The sequence below is a fragment of the Patiria miniata genome, unplaced genomic scaffold (genome assembly GCF_015706575.1).
Source record: "Patiria miniata isolate m_02_andy unplaced genomic scaffold, ASM1570657v1 HiC_scaffold_10, whole genome shotgun sequence".
NCBI lineage: Eukaryota > Metazoa > Echinodermata > Asteroidea > Valvatida > Asterinidae > Patiria > Patiria miniata.
In genome coordinates, this window is record NW_024037048.1 from 12,787,063 (window position 1) to 12,810,269 (window position 23,207).

General features: G+C 39.1%; 2 protein-coding genes across 2 annotated transcripts; both read left to right on the forward strand.

Moving 5' to 3' along the window:
• The first annotated feature begins 12,604 nt into the window (after nucleotides 1-12,604).
• Nucleotides 12,605-18,314, forward strand: LOC119734287 (hepatocyte growth factor receptor-like). The gene is made up of 9 exons (XM_038207705.1): nucleotides 12,605-12,736; nucleotides 13,710-13,937; nucleotides 14,488-14,664; nucleotides 15,380-15,584; nucleotides 16,233-16,400; nucleotides 16,677-16,757; nucleotides 17,203-17,384; nucleotides 17,628-17,737; nucleotides 18,140-18,314. Exons 1-9 carry the CDS (start codon nucleotides 12,605-12,607, stop codon nucleotides 18,312-18,314), a joined length of 1,458 nt encoding a protein of 485 aa, XP_038063633.1.
• Nucleotides 18,315-18,768: 454 nt separating this feature from the next.
• Nucleotides 18,769-19,624, forward strand: LOC119734294 (fibroblast growth factor receptor 2-like; the record flags this gene model as incomplete). Its single annotated transcript, XM_038207717.1, has 2 exons — nucleotides 18,769-18,911; nucleotides 19,309-19,624. Coding segments are annotated over 2 exons (459 nt in total), but the record flags the coding sequence as incomplete, so codon positions are not given.
• Nucleotides 19,625-23,207: the final 3,583 nt, after the last annotated feature.

Consider the following 23,207-nt stretch of genomic DNA (forward strand, 5'->3'; position numbering starts at 1 on the left):
TCAAGAGACAAGTCTGAGATAGAATACATCGCCGCCGTATCTGAACTGTTGACTACTTTATCGTGATCGTTAAACTTTATCTCGTACGTCAGAGGTTGTTTTAAACCGCTGGGGTAAAAAGGGTGATGCGAAGTCAGTATGTCAATGTCTAGGGGAATACAATATCTGTTACCATAGGCATCCGCGATAGCTTGATCTTTACCGTTGTTGGCACCCGAGTTTAGACACGTTTTCTTTTTCTATGCCCGAGTACGCCATGTTTCGAGTTGCCGAGCTGTTGAGCCAATTGTCTTTAAAGTTGTGATACACGTCGGCGTTACGATAACTTATAATTTCGTGACCTTGAAGTCTGACGCTGATTTCACTGACTAAATTTCTGGCCAAATTGCCAAAAATGGTTCTATTGCCGTCGCTTCCACCTTCGAGTTCTAAACTAAAAGCTAGTTTACAAGTGCCGGGTACGATCACGTCGTCTACGCCCAATTGAGGAAACTTGACCCTCAGCGTTTGCCCCGCCGATACACTACTAGGATTGTGGGTAATGACCACCTCTTTTCTCTCACCCTTGATAGATCTGGGTACTTTTAATAGTCTGCTGGGATTGAGCTTTTTTCCGTACGCATTCATTTTATTTATACGAGTTTTAAATTTAAAGATATCTGTAAGCCAATAGGCCCACCAAAAGCGTTCCTCCCGCGATAAACGCCAGTTCTTTTTCTATTTGTTGGTCGCTAGGCTCGTAAAAATCTTCGAGTTTGGGTTCGCGTTGCAGTCCTACGGGTAGTTCGGTAGATTGTCCACTCACCTCGTTGTAGTAACGCAACGCTCGGTCTACGTTGGAAAATGTTTCTTTAGAGACATTTTGTTTTCTGATACGTTCGTTAAGAAAATCTAGATATTTCGTTCGTTCTCGTTGCCACTTATCTCTGGCGGCCGCGAGTTGTTCTATCGCTAAATCGTGTCTCTTACGCTCCTCGTCGCTCTGTTTTAGACTTGAAAAGAAAAAGTTTGAACCCGTAAAAGCTAAAGCGTTGACGATCGCACCTCCTACCATCATAGCAAGGCTAACCAAATTATTATTATAAACGTCTTTTATATTAAATAATATGCAAACATTATCTAAACTGTATTATAGCCCGAGCGGTTATTGGAGAGGTGAAAGCGCCGTCGACCATTTAAACGATAAAACAAAAATCGATAAAAAGGTAATCAGAGATTGGCTTAAAAAACAAGCGATCTGGCAAATTAATCTGCCGGGTCCTGCGTATGTACCCAGGCCTACGAGTACTTCGCGAGAGTTTGAAACACCAAACGACTTTCACCAAATGGATGTGCTATACCTACCCTGGGATAAAGTAAAACGCAAGACTTATAAATACGCTTTGACGGTTGTCGACGTTGCGAGTCGATACCACGAAGCAGAACCTTTGGTTTCTAAAACGGCGGATTCCACGCGGGATGCTATCGTCAAGATTTACGCGAGATCGCCTTTGAGTTACCCCAAAACGTTGAGAGTAGACGCCGGTACCGAATTTAAGGGCGCATTTAAAAAATGGATGGCCTCAAAAAACGTCGAGATTATCGTAGGCGAACCCGGAAACCACCGATCGCAGGGTATCTTAGAAAGATTTAATCGAACGCTAGCCGAGAGACTGTTTGGTCATCAGTACGCTCAAGAAATGTTAAATCCCGAGAGTAGAAACACGCAATGGGTCGAGCGATTACCCAGCGTGATCAAAGCTAACCCCGTTAAAACAACAGAGCAGAATTTACCGCAAGACGCCATGGTTAGATATTTATATTACCCGGGCGAGCAAGAGGGTGGAACTTCGAGAAGAGCCACGGATCCCATTTGGAGCGTAGACATCTTCAACATTGAAAAAAGAACGAGTCAATTTAAAAAGATTAACGGTAAAAAAGTCACGACGGGTCCTACTCTTTATTACCTTCAAAACGGCCCAAAAAGGAGTTTTGTGAGACAAGAGCTTCAAGTCGTACCCGAGGACACTCAATTACCGCCGTAGTGACCATAAGCGAGCGTGTTTATACCGTCCGGTAAAATGTACCTCTTGGTATCCAACGGACTCAACGATAGTTTATTTTGAGATACGGTGTAAAGGATGTGATTTTCCGATCTAATGTGAGTCATGGTTTCGTAATGAGATTTCTTGTTTAAGATGCAGTCGTAATAGTGTCGGTGTTTTAATTTCTTAGAGGTGACCGATTTTGTGACACCCTTGGCTTTTTTCAGGTTGATGTCAGCGGTTAAAATGGAGTACATTTTAGGTCTTATGCAAACGACTTCTTTGATTATTTTACCTCCAAACTCGTCTTTAAATTTACCGATCACTTTCTTATTGGTTGGATCGTACAAAGGATGATCCGTCGGATAATTCGAAAGGTCGTATTGTTGTCCGTTTTGCTGCATATCTTTGTATACGTCGTCAGTGTGCACTACGAGTACCAAACTGTCTGTATCTGTGTACATCAACCTGATTTTCTCTTTGTACTTGTCTTTCAAATGGTTGTAATAAAAATCGTACATCAGCGTCTTTGAGAGATCCAAGATACTCACTCCGCAATAGATCGGTTTGTTTAACACGGTTTTAGTCTTGTACATTTCGACAAATGACAACTCGCATTCTGAAAATGACGTCGTCGTTTTGTAGCTCGGTTTCTGTATAATATTTTCGTATTTATCTCGATCGTCATCGTTATTGTCTCTGAGCAGGGAACCGTCAATCCTGTTTCTGACGTTTTCCATCGTCTTACCAAACACGCTGTTATTCATCAGTTTAAAAAAGTCTTTCTCAAAATCAGAGGTCGCCTTTGTTCTGAGTTGCGTGTTTTTGTCTATGTAAGATGCCATCCAAGGAGCCTGCTTAAATTGCAGCACTCGATGCACCTTTTTAAGTTTCAAGCCGAGTTTGAGATACAACTGCAACGTGACGTAGTGTAAAACATATTTTTGTTTAGGATTAAGGGTACACGTTAATTTTTGCACGTTGCTACTAGGTTCGGTATCCAATAATTCGTTTTGATAATCAGACATCCATTCTTTTGGTATGACGATGTTTTCTGGCGCTAGGGGATAATCGTTGTGCAGGTCGTGGAGATTGTCCGGGTAATCGAGGTCTACTTCAAAGCAATAACCGGTGTTTGACGTTTTCCTGAGAGATAATATCTTGGACTCGGTAAACGTTTTTGTAGACGCCCATTTAAAGTCTTTGTACGGCAGGTATTGACTCATGGCCCAGCCGTACATATTGTTTGCATCGAGGTAGGTGATGTAACTCGACGGCTCGTTTGGATTATGGTCGGATAGGTATTTGTTATTGGCTTTGTGGTATCTCATACCACCCACGCTCGAGATACCACCTCTTTTTGCCTTTTCAAAAAATAAATGTTTGTCTACGTCTTGCAATAGTTCGAGTTTAACTTCCGAGTGTTTTAACAAGGCATCCCACGACAATCCTGGTGCTGTATAGTAATTAGCCGGATCTAACGCGTAGTTTGTAATACACGTTTTCCTAAAGTTTTCAAATACGCATGCCAGTAATAACGTATCGGTAGTGACGTACAAATCGTGATATTCCCCCATGTTTTTAACTTTAAACTCGTTCCACGTCAGTTTAGCTCTGTCGTAGTCCTCTCGCGATATATTTTCGTCTTTTAGGCTGCTGTAAAATTGTTCGATGGGGGGTAGGCTGGTCTCTTGAAATCTGTCAAACGAGTCCATGTATTCATACGGATAAACTCCTTTTTGTAACAACGAGTCGATATTTTGTCGATTAAAATGTTCTCTGAGTAGTTTAAACGACTCTCTCGGACAAGCTTTAGATAATCTATCCAACGAAGACGCCATAAAATTAAACGAGTCTATAAATCGCATATTTCCGATCGAAAACGAAATATACTTTTCCGAATTTCTAGCGATAACTTGTATTTCCTTGTCATCGTACTCTGAAATACTCTGCATGATCAAGTGAGCGTCGTAATTTTGCAGATTGTGAAAGACGACCGGTATGGGGGTAAAACCTGGTTTAACTTGTAATTTTAGATTGCAGTAGGCGTGCGCGGCACCTCTATATCTACCCGTGACGTGGCAGTGATCTCTCACCTTTCTAAATTTGTTGATTTTCTTTTTGCATTCGAGGCATTTATACTCGGTAAATCCATTTTTGTTTTCGTACTGATGTTCTTTTATTTGTTTTTCTGTTTTTGGTTTTTTGGGTTTCTGGCACTGACAGTTGCTCGAGTAATTGGGATAAATTGGTTTCTCGCAAATCCAACACGTGTTTGTTTTATCATGATGTTCTTTAGCTCGCTCGTTAAATTTCATGGGTTAGGGTTTTTTAAATATGCAATTTATGTCGCTTTGTATTTTTAACATTTTATGTACAAACTTTGATACAGCATCTTTACCTCTATAAGTCTCTTGATACGCATTGGTGCCGTCGCATCTAACTACTACCAACGAGTAACCGCTTGCTTTGTGAATGTTTGTCTTTTGCGTGTTGTTCTTTTTAGCGTCCGAGTTTTTTTCTAATATCGATTCAAAGTCGGCGTAAACTACAAACGGTGCTTTTTGTTTAAACCTGTAGTTTTTAAATTCTAATATTGGCACATCTTTTTCGTCGACTATCCACTCGTTATTTACATATTTTCGCTTAGCGGTAGGAAATACAATCTTTGACGGATGTGTATCTATACCGTTACAATCGGTCATGTGTCTATCTAATTTTAATTGCGTTCTATAATGACACAGGCACCTTCGACAAAAATATTTCTTACTTTTATGTTTTGTTACGTTGTAAATCAATCTCGAAAAATTATTTATCCAGCAGTAGTGATGCTTGTCGCCCTCAGAAAACAAAAACAGATCGATAGGTCGTGACTCTGCTTTATAGTTTTTAGACACGTATAACGGATATATTTCTCCCTCATAACCGTATACGTTTATCGTTAAATTATTTTGTCTTTCTATCTTTGGTATCTGGTCGATCGGTGTCGGAAAGTCTACGCCTTTAAATTTGAGTCCGTCGTCTTTGGTGTAAATACTAGGTCTCTCTTCGCGAGGTCTATATTTGGGATCGTTTTTTATGTTATGTTTTACTTTATCCGTATACAAGCCAAGAGCAGCTCTCAAACACCATCTCAAACACTCGTCGTCTTTGTTTTTGATGTTTATCATCGCCTGTTTTCTTTTAATATGCGGGGGTAGGTCAATGTAAGAACTACCTCTCACGGGGTTAAACCTGTTGATGTTGATATACAACGCCATTATCTTTTTTAAAACCCAACCCGATCCTTGATTCGTATACCTTTCATCCTTTCTAAATATCTGGTCGATGTCTTCTTTTAAAACCTGTTTTATTTGACTTTGATTTAAAACGACTCTCTGATCGGTATAATGTGTAGCTTCGATCGTTTCGATCGTACCATCCGGTTTGGTTTTTTCGTATTTTATTTTGATTGTGAGCTCCATTTTTAAACCTCTTAGCTCTCTCAATTCTGACTTGATTTTATTTACAATTTGATCTTTGTGCGTATCAAAAAATCTGACTAAATCGTCGTTAAAAAGTCTAGGAATCAGTTCCCAGTTTCTAAAGTTGTTTCTAAATCTCCTCGTCGCTCTAAACTCAGCCTCTTGAAAATCCTCGGGTTGCCTAGAGTTTTGAATCGCCGAGAGTAAATCTTTTTTCAAAAATCGACCTTTATAACCCGACGGGTTATATTCTAGATCGTTATCGTCTACAATCTGTTTGAGCTCATGTAGCGTCTTTTTCCTCAAGTTTTTAAATCGAGCTTCGTGGTTTTTTATCCCGTTGATGTAGACTTTACGCGTAAGAGTAACATTTTGATTGTACGGTATATCATATCGCTGGACGTAATCGCGCAGCGTCGCTTTATTCCATCTAGAAAATCCCTTAACGATTGGCTTGATCGTAGTCACCATTTATTATATATTAATATAATATTTTATTTATTATTTTTTTTTTGTAGATGAGGTCATTATTTTGGATTTATAAGCGATCAGACTCACCGGCTAGAGAGAGATCTTCAAGACGAGAGATATTGAGCCCCGGTTTTGGCTTGGGGCTGAGACTGAGATATTGGGAGGGAGAGATCATTGGGAGGGGGCGGGTGGGGGGCGTGGCCAAAGGGAGAGAGAGGGGGGCGAGATTATTGGGTTTGGTCTCGTACCCCCCCCCCATCCCCCCCTACTCCAGATATGCCTAGGGATGTGAAAATATTACATGTATACGTCTATGCAACGCCTTTAGTTCAATCGACATTGGGCCTAACAATTTTATTTTTGCTTCCCCGGGATCTCCAGCCTTTAAATAGATTTTGATATGTGTATAATTACACATTATTGTTTCATGCACTTTGCCTTCTTAATTGTTATGGGTAAATATTGTATGCAATTGTTTTTTGTACTCTTAACGAATTTTGGTTTTGTACAGAGATCTGTATATTCAATGTCACACCATCTTTATTATGTTTGGAAATTTCTGACTCTTCAAGAAAATATTTTGTCATGCGTTAGAATGATACAGAATGTTGTCCTTCGACTATACCTGTCGCTCATTCTCAGTCATTTTGAGCTCACCAAATGTTATTTAAACTCTGTCTATAGTATCCCTTAAACACTGAGGCTAACTCTTGGAGTTCCTTGAATATTAATGAAATATATACATATATATGTTTTACTTTCATTTTAAGATCATCCTGACTGTGCAGCAGTTACCCGATCTAGGGACAGGCCAGAGTTATGAATGTCATTTCGGGTCATTTGCATCTCCAGCTACGAAGAATGATGAAGTGCTGGAGTGTACGTCACCTCCTAGTGATGGGATACCTACCATTCCACAAGGAGGCAAGTGCAATAAGAGACATCCATATGAATTGATTAATGGCAAAAATATACAGAGCAAACCTTCAAAAAGTCGAATTGTAGTTTCCTTCTTGTCCATTCTAGAATGAAATGATGCTTGTGAACCAGCGTGTCATTTTTCATTCAATCGCATAATTGGACCAATCATAAGGATATCAACAGAGAAATGTGTTCATAGGCAGTACAATATGGTACACTGACGTGCTTATTGTTAGCATGAAAATGATGTCTGCTTTTGGTACTCACAAAATCGGTTTAAAATGCACGCTTGTTTTTGTAATTGTCTGTTTCAACTAATAAATGCAGAGACTTGTTCTTATTTATTGCTTAGATGATGCAGTACACGTAGATTTGGGTGTCGAGTCATCTGAAACTTCAGTTCAGTTCATAGACACCGACTTCTACTTCTATGAGTGTTCAACGCACACTTCGTGAGTATTTGTGTTTATATACCCTATTAATCAGCTGTTTTTGAAATTCAATGTGTTTTCTATTAGGTTGTTTGTTGTATAGATTTGCCGATGATTTTTTTAATCTTTGAATATATGCAATTCTCTTTGGTTGTTTTCGTAGCTGTGTATCCTGTGTTGGTAGTCGCTGGGCCTGTGATTGGTGTGTGTTTGAGAACAGATGTACTCATGAAAGCTCCACATGCACACGACCTAATGAAATCATCATTACTGGAGATAACGTGAGAACAAAAATATACGAGCTAAGCCAAGACAAAATTTGAAGAAAAAAAAAACGTTTTACTTAAATTTCTTGATTGTAGAATCCTATATGTAGATGAATATTGTGTATTTTGCGCAGTAGGTATTGAAAATGACACTAATTGTCATGTACACTTGGAAGTATCTGAAATCACATTTATATTTTGGACACTAGATAATTTCTATCAGCTTTCTGTAGATCATAAGTTCAAATCGAAGCAGATGTATATTTTTGGGGAGGTCATGACATAGTTTGTTGTTTGTTGGCGTTTACCTACAGAATCCAACCGCCTCTGCAGTCACAGGACCTGAGTTTTGCCTTCAGCTGCTGAACCAGACTGCTGAAGTTCTGCTTCCTAATAACATTATGAGGAGCATCACTGTCATGACAACAAACCTGCCAGACGAAGCTGAGGTTAGTTTATCAATGGCTGGGGAAAAACAATGTCAGTTTGTAACTGATGTCCACGTTAAGCCCCGTCTATCAGAAAATTCCCCCGTCAATGCCTGATAGTGACATTGTTCATAATTGTTCTGAGTCCAGTTAACACTTTGTTTAATTCTTTCTCGAAGACAAATTACAATTTCTCCTTGGGATACTTAATAAAATAGTTTGCTATAATGCTATTAGTCTAGATATCTGACCTTCTTTATGACATTCAATGCAAAGTGAATTGCGAAGTTATCATTTATTGTTTGATAAGAAGATCTTTTGGACCGTATGCACTTGAGGTGGGCCCGGTGCAGTTTGCAAATGTATATCATCGTAAACATTGCATGCGCTTAGATATAGGTTAATGTTGTTTGGATAATAAGCTGCAATTGTCCTTTGGTGGCATGCAAATCATTATGCATGTCTACATTATATCGGTTAACCTTTATTGGATTTTCTGAATAACTGCATTAAAAATGTTGGCATCGCATTGTATTGAGCTTTTAAAGAACGCTGTTTACTTTATAAGACCTTCACTGAAGTCTATGAAACGCAGATATGATGGGATTAATACTGCCGAGTAAATCTTAAATTTACTCTTCCCTGACTCACTTAACTGTGTAGATCAATATTAGTCGTGTGTTTTTCCCATGTGCAGATTTCTAGCTATCGGTGCAGCTTAGATGTAGAGGGATCACCTCAGGCTATTAATGCAGAACGCATTGGAGATAGGATCACATGCCAAGATAAGGCTGTAAGTTAAATTCCAACTTATTTTGTGACTTGGATTGCTAATGTGGTTCTTTTTTTATATAAGAATGAAAGTAATCACGTATTATGCATACTAACAGGCAAGGGCGGATGGGGCCAAAGGGGCCATGGCCCCCCCCAAAACGTTTTTTTTTTTTAATGTGACATCGCAATAAAGGCAGGCAATGAGTACACCACCATCTTTTCCTCAAAAAAAATTGGTTAAAGTGGTCAGAAATTGCCTCAGATCGCACCACAGAGCATCTAGAATCCAAAAATTTTCACGGGCCCCGAACCCCACGCCGTAATTTTTGAGACCCACTTTTTTGGGGGGACCAAATTTTTTTTTGCCCCCCCCAAAATTGTGTTCTGGATCCGCCCTTGCTAACAGGTGATTGTTTGCTTGCCTTGAACAGTACACTTACCTCTCCGATGATGAACCAGAGCTGGAAGTGGGACTGTCTGTTTCATGGACTGACACAAGCGGTGCTTCGCACATCCTGGACGACATACATGAATTTGATGGTAAGGAATAAGGACCGATTGATAATAATTTGAGGAGATTTACGATTTCGTCAGTCTAAAATATTTATACATAATTATATTATTATCCAATGAAATCGTCTTCTGTCACAATTCACAGTGCTCGATACATTTCTGTAGAGCTATAATCATGCCATAAATTCAGAATATGAGCTAATCAAGCTTTGGCATATCTCTCCTCTGGACAGACTGTTTCGTACCATAAGGCACTCATCAGCAGATGAGTGCCTAATGGTACGAAACAGTCTGTCCAGAGGAGAGATATGCCAACGTTTGATCAGCTCATATTCTGAATTAATTGCATAATTATATTATTATATATAATATGAGATTATTTCCAAAACGTGAAAAACGTCAGTTTGTTACCTTTTAGAATCACACCCACTCCTGGCTGCCCAAAGTCAGTATCGAATTTAAGAATACAATAAAGCGAAATGATGTTTGTTTAATATTCTTTAAAGTTCAGAACCGTGCAAATTACTTTTTTTGAAATGGGTATATCGCGTTATTAAAAAAAAATCTTCATATGCTTTTCATCGTTTGTTATCAACAGTTTTGACTTGGAGGTTGTTCTTTAAAATGCCGAGTTGAAAGACATGAGATTATCTTGTATTCTGCTCATATCAAACAGTAACGTTGTACAAGTGTGAAGTCCAGAAGCCAGACTGCAGCCGTTGTGTTACAGCCCGCCCAGCGCTCGAATGTGTTTGGTGTGGTGCCATGCCAAGCGAATCTGGTGTTTGCAAACTGAATGAAGTTTGCAGTGAAAATATGGTGACTTTGGATAACGGATTGAACTGCCCTGATCCACTTCTGAGTGAGGTAAGCTATAAACTCTCCAGCTGAATATTATTCGCTTGAATATTCTTTATTAATATTCCAGGCGAGGTTACTTGTCAACGTGTTTGTAATTATCCATATTTATCACGAAGTATGGAAGACTACTGCCTCCAAATGAAGCACACCTTGTATCCATTTGACCTGCCTTTGTGACAAGGTAAAAAAGGGAAATTTAGTCATGTGCGAGATGAAAAACCCCAATTCGTATGACTGCATAAGCAAAGGTGTATGGTCTATAAAGTAGGCTTATATTATGGATGACTGCATATGAGCCACCAAGCTGAACAAGTTGTCTTTCAAGAGCATTTACCAATGCATCTTTACTAATAATGTGTTGTATTGAAATGCTTGTTTCATGTTACATGCACTTGTTTTTGTGTGTTATGTTATTATGTTTCCAAAATCACGCATTAGGTATTTCCCTTGACTGGGCCCATTGAAGGCAACACAGTTATAGATGTGATGGGAACTGATATCGGTCGGAGATTTGAGGATGTCGTGTCAGTGATGGTTGGCAATCAGCCCTGTGATCTGGCTGGATTAAGCTCAGCCTACCAAATTGGAGCAAGGTAGGGTCAAATCATACTTTATGCAAGGACATTACCTTGTACTTTTGTTGCCATGTTGTGGAACATTGTAAAATTTTAAAAGTGTACATAGTGGATAAGGTTTTGCTCAACCTCTTTGTCTTAATGTCACATTATCACTTTATATTTCAGTGTCAGCTGCAGAACGAGACCAGAAAGTGAAGAAGCTGAGTTGGTTACTTTAACAGTCACGGGTGCAGATGGTACTACACTGCAGCACAGCTCAGGAACAGTCAACTTCAAATTCAAAGTAAGTCACGTCCTGCACGCACTCGTTTACACTGACTCAGCCACTGAGGTCCAGCTTGGAAAATGAACAAGCGTCCAAGAAAATGTTTTTACACTGAAATAGCAATCACGGAATGAATGATCAAGAATGAGGTCCAGATCTGTTCACGAATGTTCCCTTCCTAGCAGTTCGGCACCACATTATGTCAGCTGGAGCAATAATAACATATATTTTAGCTGCATTAGTTGATAATCTCATACCAAAACATTTATGTTTGAGTTGAGGATATTTGGGAAAATCCCAGGCATTTGAGTGAATTTCCTAAAACGTAGGTCAGATTTACGTTTGAAACGTCAAAATATTTAAAATCAATAATACTCGAGGATTCTATGCACGTGTAACTAGAAAATACTTATTCCAACAATAATATAATTTTATAAGATGGAATGTTTGCGTCGGGGTGATATAAATCAAATTATGTTTTGCCCTTCACCTACGTTTAAACACTGTATACTCAGTGTGTAACCTCCCGAGTGAAAGTTGGAAAAAATCACTCGGGTGGGACTCGAACCCACGACCTCCTGCTTTCTAGTGCAGATGTCTTACCATGCACTCAACCACCGAGCTAACGGGATCGGTTGGCTGGTTCGAATCTGATGTACATAGCAGCGGGTACCGCATATTTTTTATATAAGATGGAATTTTGCGTCGGGATGATATAAATCAAATAAGGTTTTGCCCTTCACCGACGTTTAAATACTGTATACTCAGTGTGTTACCTCCCGAGTGAAAGTTGGAAAAAAATCACTCGGGTGGGACTCAAACTTTTACTCGGGAGGTTACACACTGAGTATACAGTGTTTAAACGTCGGTGAAGGGCAAAACCTAATTTGAATAATATTATTGTTGTAGAAATTGTGTAAGAGACAAACACAGTTCTAAAATTGTTTTAATAAGATGTATTTTGTTAACAGGACCCATCGATTACACATTTCCAACCCCGCCTTGGCCCAGAAGCCGGTGGGACGGCAGTTAGTGTGAATGGCACAGCTCTCAACACAGGACGCAATATTGAAGCGTTCATCGGCGACAATCCTTGTAGCATAACAATAAGGTATTGTGCCTTTTTCTTAATACACGTCATTATTCAATTTGTTGCGCATACGGCAAAAATCGAAGCATTGTCTAATTTTCCCCTTAGTGGAATGACATTTATTGAAGCATTCATTGGAAACAAATAACAGTGTTTTGTACGATAATTATTAATTCAGGAAAAAGAGGGATCTCCCCAACATCGGTACAATTTCTAGTTTCGACAAAATCATTTGGACCTCTATCAAGCTTCAGTTGCTTTAATTTTTCTTAAAAAGGTTTTCCTTTCCCACCTTTGTGGAACGGCTTTTGTTAGTAATATATTTCATTATAAAAAACTACTTTATCCTGTCCAATTTCCAATTACCTTGAAAAATAATTGCTTTACATCCATTCAGTATTAAGGAGCATCATACACAGAGATGAATTCACGTTTACGTCCCTGCAGAAAATTTTACATGGCCTCTGTCTCAAGTGATTTTTTTCTTTCCCAAATTGTAAAGCAAACCGGTTGAATCCATGCTAGAATGCACAACTACTGCTGGCCAAGTTGGATATCAAGGTGTTGTGAAAGTCTCCTTCGATGGGGCCATGAGAACCTCAGCAGATCTGTACACGTACATGTACACTGAGAATCCCACCATTACTGAGGTCTCTCCTCTGAAAAGCATCGTTTCGTGAGTCTGCATGATTTTTTTGTCTTCATCTGTTTTAACATGATGGGCTAGTTTGTATAGCTTTTTTGGTATATAGTGTTTTTGGTATATACTTCAATTTGTATCGACCACATTATTTCTACCTAGTTTTTATTACAGCCTCTATTGTCCTATGAAAATGTCTGTGTTTTAAATATAGCTTTTTGGTATAGTGTTTTTGGTATATACACAAACAAGAAAATGGTCCTGGTATTAGTGAAATGTTATGTTTCTGTTAGATACGCGATACACTGTCAAGTAGCAAGCTTGCAGCCAAGTTTATGCATGGCTGTTTTCAGAAGCAGACTAATACAAATCTTCTTATTACTGAAGACAACTGTTAACTGAGTGAACAGTGAACTATTATGCTTTATTCTTAACTTCCAAATGTCATTTGCTCAAATATCTGAAAGTGAACATGTTCGTGCATTTCTGAATTGTTTAGAGTGATGTTACACCAGCCCATATCTTTCAGTGTATAGAATATATTTTCAGTATTTGCTATCGGTAATTTAATTGTCAGGGGTGGTCGAATGTTGACGGTTACTGGCACTTTTCTAAACACAAGTAGAAACCGTCAAATCGTTGTCACTAATGCAAATGAGGTGAGAAATGTTTTATACTTATTATCTGTATAAATGATTTTATATCTGCCCTATCCTCGCTTAACCTCCTTTATTATATCTACTTGCTCCATTCTTCCAACATATATAATTAGGAAACATTTAAAACTTCTATTTTACTAAGTTACCGCAAACAACCACTTAAAATGTGAACATTGCAATAAGGGTACTGTGTAAAGAATGACAGCCATTACATCATTAAACACATTTCGGTTTTAAAGTAGAAACAAAGAGGGGTGCCATTGTCAACCGGAGCTAATGCTGGACAGAATTGTCAACTTACTGATGTGGGTCTTTATTTCGCAGGAATGTCAAGGTGAATCTGCAACAGAGATGCAATGCCCGTCTCCTAACATAACAGACCTCGACATAAGCAATGAAAACTTGACCTTTGGCTTCATCATGGATGGGGTCACTCAACTGTTGACATGGTCTCAGGATAACGATGCCAACTTGGAGTACTTTGAGGATCCAATGTATAACAAATTTGAAGGTGGTATGAAGGAAAAAGAAGGAGAAACCTTGACAATCACGGTTGGTATACGCGTGTCTTATTCTATGCGCCTATCCTTTCATTGTTTTTTCTATCTGTATATATAGATATATGGGGCCTGTCGGTAAACGTGCACGAAGCACACTTGTACAGCGCTTTGCAAAGTGATAACACCTCTCATATGTGACACAAGATAAGTTCAAGTTGATGTCTCTTCCTCCTGAATCAAGTGGATCTTCCAAAAAATACAGTAGGCCTAACTTGGTAACTCTTGCTGAGTTACAAAACTTCATATCACACTCAGATCAGTCATTTCAAAAGCAAATGTAAATGTGATGTGAAATAAAAGTTAAGGTTTTTTTTTTTACCTCAGTCCTCACGCGGTGTGTAGGAGTTCATGTACATGAAAAACGACAGAAATTCTTACGTGTGATACAGCCATATGGCCTTCGTATTTAGAAATAAATAAAAGTGTTGAGCATTAATTGTCACAACCGAAAAGACTAAACTCTTCCGAAATATACCAATGCAGATACCAATAAATTTCCTTTCAAACAATTGAACTTGAATTACCTGTGGATGCTTTGACAGGGCGAGCGGATTGACAGCGCCATCAAAGCTGGAGAAATCATCGTGACGATCGGCGTAGAGAGATGTCCCGTTAGCCTGATCACTGGGACAACACTCGTATGTGAATTGCCCGATGAGGCACCAGCAGCCGGTGACTACATGGGAGAAGATACCGGGAAAGGTCTGCCTGTGGTATGGGTAAGTAAGGGGCGGATCCATTTTTGAATGGGGGGGGGGGGTAGCTTTCAATTGTTCTTTTCTTTCGAGATTTTTCCTTCTTGTGCGGCCCCAAGGGGGAGGCTTATTTCCTTACCCTCCCGGTATAGATCCGCCACTGTACGCCCTTACAAACTTGCGGGTAATTTTTCATTGTGCTTATTTAATATTATATCCTTAAAACATCCAAAAGAAATGAAGTTTTTCTGGACCTTTTCAAATAAATGTTAAGTATAACTTTGTAACTGTGATGTTCTTTCTCAGTTTTTGTTCAGTTGTTTCGACATTATGAAAGCAAACCAATTAACAAATTTGAATCATTATTTCTTCGGTCAAAGAATTTCATAATATTCGGTCATTACACTCCCGAAATCTGAAGAGAAGACCCCTCTGGCTGTAAAATGACCAAGAAAAGCGGCTCATCTAGGATTGAATATTATTAAGCAAGGTTTAAACATTGTTCCTCAGATGGATTGAACATCTGTATTACTCAATCCGAAAGGTTAAAAAACACCCAACATTCGGCCAGTTCTCCCAAAAACGTAATTACACTACTTTGTCATTGTTGATTGTTTCTTCAAAAGTGATTATTATACCGTTGACACTAACAAATTGGTTAAGTCTATGTCAGTTATGTTGAATCGTTTATTCAAGTCTATGTTGAATCGTTTATTATTTCATTTGTGTTATTCCATAGGTTCGCCACAATAACTTAAAATTTAGGTTGGGCTATTTGGTCTATCCCAGTACGGTGCCACTTGTCGCTATACTCGTACCGAGTTTGGTCATTCCACTCTCCATGGCGATACTGCTCGCTGCTACCTTCGTGTATTGCAAACAATTGCAAAGGAAGCGCACCCACGACCGAAGACTATTGGGCAGGATAGTGGCGATTCATCTCGGTAAGTGCTGGTGGCAAGAGATGACTTCAGTTTACTCGAATATTTATTTCCTGAGTGCTAGAAACAGGTGCACAAAACTGCGGTGAAGAGAGAGTATCATCTCAGTCTATATGAGTATGCTCTTGTAAGTTAAAATCACTTGATCGCAAGACGGCGAAATGGTAAACAACACGAAACCCTTTCAAATTTCAAAGCCAATTATCCTTCATCACTTGTGTCTACCGGCTACTTATCAATTCCTAATTTTCAAACATAATTATGATAGTTAAGAAACAAATTAAACAGTACGTAGCTGCACATCTCCGTATTAAATTATGTTCTACTTCTAAAAAAACTCTCAAGGTGGCCGCTAACGGGCAGCCGGTTTTGATGGTAAAATACACGGCAAAAGAATTCAAATGGCGTGCTCCTCATTTGACTGTAAATTGTCAAGTTGTAGACAGGATGAAACAAATTTCTCTACAAAAACAAAAATAAATATAGAACTCTTTTGTCAAGATTGTGTTTACCATTTTAGACAACTTGTGAATCTTGTGTAGCATGCAAAGGTTGTTTTGTCTGTTGATTTGTAAGCCTGATCGTGGTCGTAAACTTACCACTATATTACGTTATTTACTGTTAATGCGACATTGTATCTCTTTTCCTCAGAAATTGACTCCCACGTCAAAAGACGCAAGTGGTATAGATCCCAGAAACAGTCGGAATCTACTCAGCCAAAACAAAAGCGCATTGTCCTGAACAACAAGGTCAGCTTTGTTCCCGACGACATCCATATCGACTTCAGCCAACTGGAATTTGGGGAAACTCTCGGACAAGGTAGTGACTTTGTACGAGGAAACAATGAACATTTCATGAGTTCAAAGAGTAAGCTGTTATTTTACCTGAGAATAAAGGGGCTGTGTGTGCAAACCGTTATTGGCGTGAATGAAACACATTTTCACGTTTCGACCCTTAGAAAATTATTTAGACTCGGCCAGTCGCTGGGTCTGTTAGTAAGTCGGTAGGTCGGTTGGTCTGCCAGCTGGCTAGTCTTCGTACCAGCAAAAGATAATCAGCAAAGATGAGTATAAAACACTTGAATAAATTTTACAGGTGCATTTGGGCGTGTACTGAAAGCTGTTCTACACGATACGTCAGGGGAAGATCAAATTGTGGCCGTAAAGACAGTGCAAGGTTGGTGATGAGAATGTCGGCCATTTGTGAGAGATGTTTTCTATGACAGTATCATGGATTCAAAACAAAGCATTGAAAAGTTTTTCCTCGGTTAAAAAAAGGGCCCATTTCAGAATGGTATGCATTTTGGTCTTGATTATACTTGTTGCTGATTAGAGTTACAGAAGAGGTGTTGGATGACCTTATACCGAGAAAGAGGAACGAAAAACATTAATCAATGTGCATCTTGAATGAAAGAGCCGAAAGAGTCTTTTCGTTCAGAATTGCGAATTGTTGGTTGTAAAATGTTCTTGAACTGAATTGATTGTGTCTCTGGGTTATTGCATTTCTCTGGTGATGAAAATAAGTTGAAATACAAGTTCCTGTTTTTGTGTAGTAGCTTGGCCAAATGTAAGTTTAGCGTGCCAGTTTACACATATAATTGCCTTATTTTTTACATGTATAGACACCTCGGACCCGAAAAATGTGGTAAAGTTCCTGGAAGAAGGCCTGATCATGAAAACCTTCAACCATGTCAACGTTCTTGGGCTTCTGGGGTTGACCTTTGACGCGGACAAAAACCCCTTGGTGGTGATACCCTTCATGGCAAACGGTGACCTCAAGACATATCTGGTCAAGAAGAAACAGGTGTGTAGTCAAGAGCGATCAATGTCGATAATAGGTAGTGGAAGGTTTGATAAAAGAATAGGTGATGAGTGGCATGAGTTTGGAGCTCACTCAATGGTGATTTTGGTACATGTTGTTACGTTTAATAATTAATATTAAGATTTATTGAACAAAATGCTGTCCCATTTCGTAAACAGTATGTCATGTGTTTTGATCTGAGAACAGTATTTATTTATTCATTGGAGGTTTTTACTTTCAATTTAGACCTTGGCGACATCTCTGCTGATGAGGTTTGCCTCACATGCTGCACTCGGTATGAGTTACTTGGCTCAGCACAAGTTTGTCCACAGAGATCTTGCGGCCAGAAATTGCATGTACGTGTATCCTCTCTTTTATATCATCCGGGGCTTTTTACACATGTCTTTATATGTGTGTTTGAGTAAAAGCCAAATGAATGTTACGAGAAATCGGTCAGTTCGTTTAGAACTTACAACAGGACTGTTCTTATCAGAACAAAAAACTACTTAGCAAAGTTGATAATGAGCAGGACAAGTTCTTTTCAGAACTAATATCTTCTAAGCAGTAGTTATTACCACATGGTGTTACCGCAAACCGAAACGAAATAGGTCAGCTGTTTCATCGAAAATAATTTTAATGCACCAGAGATACCAAGGGACATGCATTCATTGAATTAACTCCACAGTTCGAATTAATGGCATTGCAATTCTTAAATGATGTGACCCCAAAGTAATATCAACTTTTAACAACCTCTTTAGGGTGGATAGTGATCTTCTGGTGAAGATAGCGGATTTTGGACTATCCCGTGACATGCACGAATCGGATTACTACACAAGCGGCGATGCCCAGGCTAAGCTGCCTATCAAATGGATGGCTCCCGAGTCCATGGAACGTCGAGTGTACAACGCCAGGACTGACGTAGTACGCAATTAAATCCATCTTTGATTGGAATGTTAGATGATGTTTAGATAAAGATCTTAACGGAAAAGAAAGCAAAACACATCACTTTGCGTTCTGTGGAACTATCCTTCGAAGAGAAACTACATGAACTTCGATGTCCGGTCATGAAACGTCAGTTTATTGATAATTTACATCGGGTATGTTTTCAAGGCGCCTGACCCTCATTAGCTGGAGTATTTCGTCTTCAGACGCCCACCTCGAACTGATTTCTAAGTTAATTTAGTAATAAACGTTTTTATTTAAATTTGACACAAGATCTCATTAAACAGTTCAATAAAGACTCAAATACAATGTAGTTTGGTCAATCATCGTTAATCTTGGCTACCCTTTCCAGCTTGCTCATGTCAACTGTTCGGTAGCTCAATTGAACAGTCATCATTAGAATGGTCTCTTACATTGAAAAAAAATATTTGTCTTCTTTGGTTTTCTACAGTGGTCATACGGTGTGCTCCTATGGGAGATTTTCAGTAAGGGTGCAAAACCGTATCCAGGAATTCCCAACCAAGATGTGTATGATTTCTTGAAGAGAGGTCAACGCATGGATGCTCCCAAGAACTGCCCGCCAGAAGTGTATGTTCAAACAGCGCTCACCATTACTTTTAAAAAATTACACATCTAATGTCGTTTTAACTGCTGTAAAAGTATACATGGTTCTTTGTATTTTGCTCAACTTTTTCTAAAAGTGAAGGAATCTGTTTCACTCTCAGAGGTTTTTCTTACTTTAAAGAAGGAATATAACACTCTGTAGTTGTGAGAAACTGTGAAGAGTGTTTTGTTTGGGGTTTCAAAAAAAGGGTAACTCAATTCTCAAACATTTTTCGAAAAATGTAGGGTTAATGTGCTCGAGTAATCAGTAATAATGGAAAGTGTATTGTCGGGGGTTTCAAGTAAAAGTGCAGACACAATTTGATATACGATCAAGCATGCAGCATCTAATGATTCTTGTTACATTTGCTGACTGATACAGCTACGGCATAATGGTATGTTGCTGGCAGGACAACCCAAAATCACGTTGCACCTTCGTCCAAGTTGCTAACGAGCTGGAAGAACTGTTGGAGGGAGACCGTGACTACGTAGCAGCTCCTAGTGCGGGTGTGGTTGGTAAGCGACCCATCGAACATCGCGAAGAACCTGGTGTCAAAGACGACAGCTATCTGGTCCCGATGCAGCAGGAGACCGCCTTTGGTGCTGACGGACCGTGTAGTGACAGAGAAACCAGCGGGAGCCATGCGACCGCCGCCCGTGATCCCTTGGATTATGTCAATAAAATTGTCATTAGATAAAGTGTCTTGCACATTCCCAGATAAGAAATATCCGAAAAGAAAATGGTTTGAAGAAAAAAGTCTGTTTCAAGTGGCCAATATATTAAAATCATTATTGATCAAGATGGATCAATAGGACACGCTTCTTGCTCACTTTCATTCCTAAGAAAAAAGATTCTAGTCTTTTCTCTCCGTGTATTGGAATGAAATCGTTTACAATATATAGAAGGTGGCAGGCTAAACTAATAGCTAAAACATGGCTTTTTAAGCGTCTTAAACCAATGCCAAATGCCATTTTTTTTTTGCGATTGACGTTTGTTGTTTATGGACTGTGGTATTTAAATCTGAGGTATTACTGTGGTTCACCATCATTGAATGAAACGTTCACAGATAAATATTTTGTTGAACTTCATAATATTCGGATTTCCCTCAAATGAGTGCATGCATGATTGTTTTTAAAGATAAAAATGTTCACATTTTATAATAATACTTGAACCGTTTTTTCTAAAATACACAGTGATTTTCCAGTATTGTATTATATAACCATTAGCTTCGTAAAGTACATTCCTGTACAAACAGTAAAATAATAACAAGCCATACAATGTTTATTTGCAAATGATAACTTGCCGACTGGGAAATTTCCTTACAGATTCTTGCAAGTTGCACAAAACATTTATATAAAAAATGGTGAAGTTATCAATAAATTATCGACTGTCGGTATCGCTATAAAACTAAAATTTGGAGCAAACACTAATAGCAATGTTATTTTATTTAACGTATTGTACACATTTGTTTTTCAGCATTTAATTATTAAAATAAATATTGTATTACATAATTGACATAATTTGTATATTTGGAACACCAGTAAAGACCTATATACTTAGACAGATGACACGTGCATTTGCATTCTTCTGCGAAATAAATATGAAATGTAGCTCATTTCATTGAGATGATATCTTGTTTACCTTTAAAAGTGTTTTAAAAATGGTGAAAGGAGAGTGTTCTGTCGAAGGTGCAAAAAAATAGCAATTTTGAAAAGAAGTTCTTTAAGCAAGGTAACTGAGGCTGCTCAATGGTTGCCAGTTAATGTAGAAAAACAAACTGGCTTAACAGGTTAACAAAATACCAGAATAAGTTGGTAAATGACTTCGAAAGATTTATTTTAAAAAGTTGCAGAGTTGGAGATCTAACAATGATTGTAGTTAGCACCGAGTGTTGTATAAAGGCTCATACATGTATTCGATTTTCATTTGATTCGATTTAATCTTGCTTTTGGATCATGATTCATTCGATACACAGATACATATTTAATCACCTTTTTTATTCAGATTATTAGCATTGCAATGGTATATTGCTAACTTATAGCAAACATTGAATTTCTGTTTAAAATGTTAAGACAAATTTTAGTTCAGATGTGTTGAATCACATACATTTCACAGACAGATCGATTTATCCGATGACTTTCTTCTTATACTTGATATGCATTTTGTAGAGTATTTTTGGGGAACAGGGTTGTTTGATTTGAATTATTTTAATCATTAATCTAAATCCTGCTTTAAATCAATACAAAAACGACTAAAATCGGCATTTTTAATTTGAATGCTCCACCTGCATATATTCTATTGCATAATTGACATTACTGTTATATTTTCAATACATGTACACGCAGGCCTGCTAGCTGACTAAATATCTGTTCTAACGTAATCGCGTGTGCACAGGTTTTCGCCTTAGTACAGACATTGATTGAGGGATATTCCATTGTCAACACAACTGTACCGTTAGACTCTCATGAAAAAATGGAATCCCTTTGAATTGATATTCAGTGGAGATTCATCTATTCCTACAAACAAGTCTGTAAAGACTGATGCCACCTGCATATTATGCATTATTTTGCCAAATTAATATGCGTTCTTCCTTATGTATGTAGCGAAATAATCTTTTGTCAGGCCATGCATTTTTGTGTTATTATTGCGATCAAGAGAGGGCGTCAGACAAGACCTATAAAAAGTATCCGTATCTGGGCAGACCCGCCGAGGTCGCCAGGGTCATACGCTAGACAATAAATGATTACAATGTATACATTTGGAGGCGCGGGAAAAGAGTACGCGCAACAGAAAAAATGAGTGGCAGAATGATATTTGGAAACATGAGGGAAGTTTCGGCATGATTTTCGGTGGACAGAAGCAAAATAAATCAGCTCGACAAGTAAATCACATAGAAGAGTCAGTGTGTATGTTTTCGTTCCAGTTTTATTGAAGCCTATACCCCTTTGCTTCACGGCAAAATAACACTACAAATTGGTAACACGGATGGGGTGTGGGTAACGTGTTTGAAACGTGAACTGGACGACGACAAAAACAGAATTTTGGAGCGTATCGTCGAGAGATCATTTTGCCTGGGCTGCTGCTTAGCTAGCTTCAAGACGGGACGAAATACGGCGAACGGTTTTAGAGTTCGTCGATCCATTGATGCAACCGAGACCTGAGCTGCAGGCCTTCCCAATCGAGCCTGACTTGCTGAAAAGCGGACTGTCTTGGAAGTCCGCTGTGCCGTGACAGCTGCCGTTTGATCCGCACCGAGACCCGTGGGCAGCGGACGTACGGTCTTCGCTGCGAGGAGACGGGGTCCGCAACTACACAAACGCCTTCGCTGGACGTTGAATTATTGCACTTCGAACAACGGGGGTGTTGCTGTGACGGATAGCACTATTTGGATGACAGAGGCGTGAAGCTTGATGTCCGAGACTCGCTTGGACTGGGCCTACTGGTGTGGGGAGCTCGAGAGGGCAACAGTCAAGTCGGCTACACCTGCTGTACTGGAGTGACGGTTCAACGCTGCGGTGGATGAACTGAGGATTGACAAGTCTCCGGCCTGGATCGACTGGTGAAACAGCTCATGGTATTGTAACTGCAGGACTGATTAATGAACTTTCACCTTTAATTGTATGTTGAACAGTACGTAGGCTATAATTTCATTAAGGGTTGCCCTGAAAACACAAAATACCCAGTTGTTGTATTGTCGAGGTGTGTTTGAAGTCTGCCTAATACATGTAGTTTGCCCATTATCTCATTTACCTGTGTACATATGCAATAGTGTGTCCCAAGTTATGAAAGTTTGATTGAGAGTGCTTGAGGGATTTTTGTTTGGCACAGAAGCAAATATTATGGCTAACTCAGAAACAGATTTGATAACCCAGTTGGTGACAGGGCTGACAAATGCCCTAAAGCAGGATAAGCCTCGGGCTGTATCACAGCGCCCAATCAAGCTTTCAAAGTTTTCGGGTAAACCCACAAGGGCAGGGGACCCCACTATAATAGAATGGTTAGATGAAGTAGATGTGTACATTCAGCAATGCAGTATCCCGGAGGATGAGCAAGCAAAGGTTGTTATTCAGCATTTAACAGGGGTAGCCCGGGAGGAGATTAAGTGCCATGGGGATGAAATTAAAAACAATATTGCTTCCCTAAAGAAACTGCTTAAGAGGAGTTTTGGTGCGGACGAGACTGTTCAGTCTCTTCAAGAAGCCCTCTATGAGCGCACTCAAAGGGAGGAAGAATCACTGATGGATTTTTCTAGATCGCTTATGCGACTTCATGATCGAATC